This window comes from Protobothrops mucrosquamatus, unplaced genomic scaffold, assembly GCF_001527695.2.
Source record: "Protobothrops mucrosquamatus isolate PMUCROS unplaced genomic scaffold, P.Mucros_1.0 scaffold_178, whole genome shotgun sequence".
Taxonomy (NCBI): Eukaryota; Metazoa; Chordata; class Lepidosauria; order Squamata; family Viperidae; genus Protobothrops; species Protobothrops mucrosquamatus.
In genome coordinates, this window is record NW_015386254.1 from 552,638 (window position 1) to 557,714 (window position 5,077).

Consider the following 5,077-nt stretch of genomic DNA (forward strand, 5'->3'; position numbering starts at 1 on the left):
CCTGTTGCTAGTTAGCCAACCAGCAACGGGCATGAAACTGTATGCAGATGGAGAAGGGCAATCACCCTTAATGGGCGATCAATGGTGAAGGGCAATCACCCTTAATGGGCGATCAATGGTGAAGGGCAATCACCCTTAATGGGTGATCAGGATATGCATAGGGGATTAAGGGGGGGGGGAATACAAAGAACACAACAACTTCCTTCAAAATGGCTTTCCAACCTCTTCTTAAAAATCTCCAAAGATGAAGAACCCATACTTCCATACATAGCTTCTTCTGACAGCTTAGCATCAGGAAGGTTTTCTATTCATTTTAAACACCATCTAGGTATCTGCAACCTATACCCATTATCTCTAGTCCTAGCTTCTGTGGTAATGGAAAATAGTTCCTAACCATCTTCTCCATGGCTCCTTATTATGTGCTTGAACACTGATACCATCTGCTCCCCTCAGGTTTTAGTTCTTCAGATTAAACACCCTAAATTCCTTCAGCCTGTCCTTAAGTTCTTATATCATTATTCTCATCTGTCTCTGAATTTTCAAGAGTTTCCTAAGATGAAAATTCACACGACGCCCCTTTGGAGCTCAGCTTTTCTCTCAGCAAATTCAGGTCATTTGCACAGTCTAGAAGCATTCCCATCTGCCCCATCTTCAGATGACAGATTTTGTTGTTGTTGGACCAGACTTCTTATATAACTCAAATGTTCCTTCCCTCCCTCCCCCCATATAAACACTGTTATGGTTTGTACTTTGTACCTTTGCCATTACTTTAGCTACTGAATGTTTCTCAGCTGGCATCTATCATTTATATTAGATTGTTACCTGGATATTAACTTAATAATTTGGTGAAATTTGATTTGATAAAATTTGTGAAAAATATTTTTCCTTTTAAAATATAGAAACAGAAAACTGATGGCAGAAAAATATCAAGTTTGCCCAGGTTTTCATTGTATTTTTAATTTATGTATTTATTATTTTTAATCATTATTTTTATTTTATTTTTTAATTTTCATAGGGTGCTGGACATGTGTTTATCCAAAGCATGTTTAAACTTAATTGCTGCTGATTGACCTACTACTGCCACTAGAAGTTGGTTCCAAGTTTCTACTACTCTTTCTACTAATTTTCTAAGATTACTTTTGAATTTCCCTCTGAGAGGTTGAGGTTGTGCCCAAGAACAAATCAAGGTTGTTCTTGATTTTTGCTTAATATTAAAAAACTTGTCTTTTAGAACTTTAGAACTTTTTCTTTTTCTATTGATCACATTCTGCTGATGATTTTAAACGTTCACTTCACGGTCTTTGGATATATATTGCAGTCCTTTAAAAAGCAATGGTACATTTTTATTGCAATTGATTAAGAACCATATTATCTATATAAAACAATAGAACCATATTATTTTTATAAAACAATATTATTTAAGCAAGAATTCGCTTCCAAATGAGGGGCAATCTAAGTGTTTATTTCATCCCAATTGTATGACAAAGACAAGAGAAAGCCAAAAGCTGCAATTCTACACACAATGATTGGTGACTAGGCCAATTTTTATCAGCTGACTTTTTAATGAGAAATATAGCTAGGATTACATTCCATAATGATTAAGTATCAGATGTGATCTGGCAAAACCTCTTTTCATCCACTCCATTTTGCAGCTGCAATTCCACTATGGCTTCATTAGTCTTTAATATATAAATTCAGCAAATTTATCTCCAGGCACAATTCCTAGATACACCTGCACATTCTACACATTTCACTTTCAGCCTTGAGTAGCTATATTACTTACAGTGGAGCAGAAGAATACATTGCTATAGATAAATATACTAGTCTCCTTTCTAACCATTATGTGTGTTTGGCTCAGAAATAGACAGGTCAGTTATCTATGTATTGCTACATTGTCCGTTGTACTCTTACTGCCTGGCACTTAGCAACATAATTATTGGAAATGTTACTCATCTTTCTAATCAAGAACTTACAATAATCCTTCTGCAAGATCTAAGACAACCACTATGAAGATTGCCAGTTTTCTAGCAATAGCTATAGTTTGCAGAAGCCAAGTGATACCCTCCTCTCATTATTTCATGTTTGCTTCTTTTCTTCAATGTATATTTGTGTTTTCTCTGGGGCTGTAAATTCTTGCAGGATCCAATATGGAACATGTATATTCAGTGCTTTTTTTCTAAAAAAAAAAAAAAAAAAAAAAAAAAAAGGTGCCGGAACTCACACACGTCATACAACCCGCCTTGCCTACCCTACAAGGTTCCATCCAAAAAAGGTGCCAGAACTCCGTTCTGGCTGTTCTATGACAAAAAAAGCCCTGTGTATATTTATCTTTATTGCTGTACATTCTTATAAAGTTGCATACTAAATCAGTTGTACACTGAATTCCTATGCCAAAATATAACAATGCAGATAACTTAATTATTCCAGCAACTGTTGATATCCATATCCATGCCACCACCATTAAACACGGAAATAAACATGGCTATGGTATTTTAGCAAAATTAAAAGCATAAAATGATTGGCTATAAAATTCCATCCCAGCATTTTACATCCAAAAAGGATTCTGTAGAAGTTCACACAGGGATACAGAAAGACACCCTGGAGTTGTGTGATCTCAGGATCAATTATGGAGAGAGGGTTCTTCTTTACGTAGAATAAATCATCACATCTGACTAACCTTCAAGGGCTTATAGTCATACCCTGGAGATTCAAAGACTCTGTTATCAGTCCAGATTAGGGATGAGACCGATTTGTTTCCCTTCTGGAAGCATTTCCTCTCAGTACTAAATTACATTATATGTGTGTTGAAAACACTTTCCCAAAGGTTGGAACTTTTTGTAAAGCACCAGGTCCTTCAGAAAAACATGTAATGATCATACAGATATAGTAGATGCCCCAGAAACTAATCAGGCTAATTTATTTAGTGAGTTAGATTTCCTATTCAGTGTGAATTATATGGCTGAATCAGTAGCTGAAAGGAAGTGAATTTTTCCCCTTACAAGTTGATTCTAAAGATTTGATCTGAGTTATATTCCTCAGATTTCCTTCACCATGAAAAACACTGACACGGCTATCTCAGATATTGCTTCTACCAACTTAGTCATTTAAGGCAATTGGTTTATGAAAAGCTTCCAAGGGTGCTTTGCCCAAGACAGAGGTCCAAGTGAATCCTGTTGTTGAAGTTGATTCATAAGGCACAGACACACAAATGAGTAGGAACTGTTGTGTTACTTTACTTACTTATAGATTATAGATCAATATAAGTAAATGTCAGCTTTGCAAAATTTTCAGAAGCATCTTTCTCTTTCAAAGAATTTGCAAAATGGAGAAGCATTTGAACCCCATCCCCATATACATAAAAAAGGAAGTACTACAAGAGAGAACAGTCCAGTGAACACACAAAGGAACAGTTTTAAAGATTTATTGTATTTAATTTTCTTTTTCTGGTAGGCAAAAGAGAATAATAATAATCTGCTAGTACTTTTGGAGTGATGTCTGTTGAAGAATCTGTTAAACTGTGGTTTCATTTATTGTGGTCTAATTTTCATATCCGCATACTTGTAAGAATATTGATACCCCTTCCCAGTATACCAGTTGATGCCATCAGCATAAGAGGTATGTTCCCCTTTGTGATACAGGCCATTCAGGTTGGAAGAGTGGCAGGCACCATACCACCAGCCTCCCTTGTAATTTGCAGCACAACTTGAGGGTTCAAAGTCATCATTGTCTTTGTCTTTAGTAGAGAATGCCAGGCCATTATGTCCTGAGAAAGAATCACCTAAAAGGAGAAAATCACAGAGATAGCACTGAGTTCATGTATTCCAGGAATGGAAACCTGCCAGATATTTTAGTAATGAAAAAAGCACCTTCTTCACTGAGAATTAGAAAGAGATTGAACATTATTTATTTGCACAATATCCTAGATTTGAACTTTGGCATCATTAGCCAACCCTGTCAAAATGATACAATGTATGTTTCCAGTCGTTTCTGTTTCTTGAAATCATGGTTAGCTTAACTTAAGTTGTTGAATATACCACTGTGAGGTCCACCTTACAGGCCACTTTATAGATCATGATTGATAAACCAGAATGTTTAATGTTAACACATTAAGCCAAACTATGGACAACCTGACTGAGATCACATTTTGTTTTCTGGACCAGTTGAAGGGTTATAAGCATTCCCTTGATATGCTATCAGAACTAGAAGGAGCGGGATGGAAGTTTTATTTACCCTGCTCTTTGGGGAAGGTTTAAGAAATTATGTCACTGGGGAAAAAAGGTATTTACTGCTGAGTTTCAGTGGTGCATCAGCCATTGATTGCTCACTCCAACACTAATCCAAGGAAATAGAAATATTTTTCCTACCATATAGGTCAGGAATATGCATTAATAAATCAATTTCTATCCCACATTTTAAATCTGGTATCCTCCAAATGATTCAGACTTCACCAAAGTCAAGATGATGCAATAAAATAATGTGTCAAAGTGCCATCTCCTATGATAGGAAGAGAACTTTGGGGTTTCCTAATGAAATTGTCAGCCGTTCCATTTGGCACATTCAGACAAAGAAACTCTCGGCTCTTTTAAATTACCAAGAGTCTAGCTTTATTGAAAGATCCATCTAGGTACAGCAGAAGCAAAGTCAGTTCTGGGATTTTCCCGTGAAAACCCATATAAGTAAAACCCCTTGTCCCCCTCTGGGCCACCCACAGTTCATAGTTCACCAACTGAGTTCAGTTATTTTGTTTTGGGAAAAGACTCTTTGCACCGCTCAAACATTTCATAACTTGACCTTGGTGGCTAACATCTCATTGGCAATGGAAGACACTCTTGCATTCCGAAATTTCCCTTCCCCCCTTAGGAATTCACCCATCCCCCTCCCTTAATGGGCGATCAATGGTGAAGGGCAATCACCCTTAATGGGTGATCAGGATATGCATAGGGGATTAAGGGGGGGGATACAAAGAACACAACACCCCTCCCCTCAAAGTTCTTGCTATCGTCCTTGGTGAATAGTGGTTACATAGTCCTTCAGATATGTGGGAGGCCGATGCCCTCGCGCTGATCGGCGGGGAACC

At 37.1% G+C, this 5,077-nt stretch overlaps 1 protein-coding gene across 1 annotated transcript in view; it reads right to left on the reverse strand.

The window, feature by feature from the left end:
• Positions 1–3,415: 3,415 nt before the first annotated feature.
• The window catches only part of LOC107294276 (ryncolin-3-like), a 12,380-nt gene continuing 10,718 nt past the window's right edge, over positions 3,416–5,077 (reverse strand). Inside the window, exon 5 of the mRNA XM_015823502.2 lies at positions 3,416–3,778. Within this exon, the coding sequence (XP_015678988.1) occupies positions 3,528–3,778 (251 nt within the window). The 3' untranslated portion in view covers positions 3,416–3,527. The remainder of the gene's footprint in view (positions 3,779–5,077) is intronic.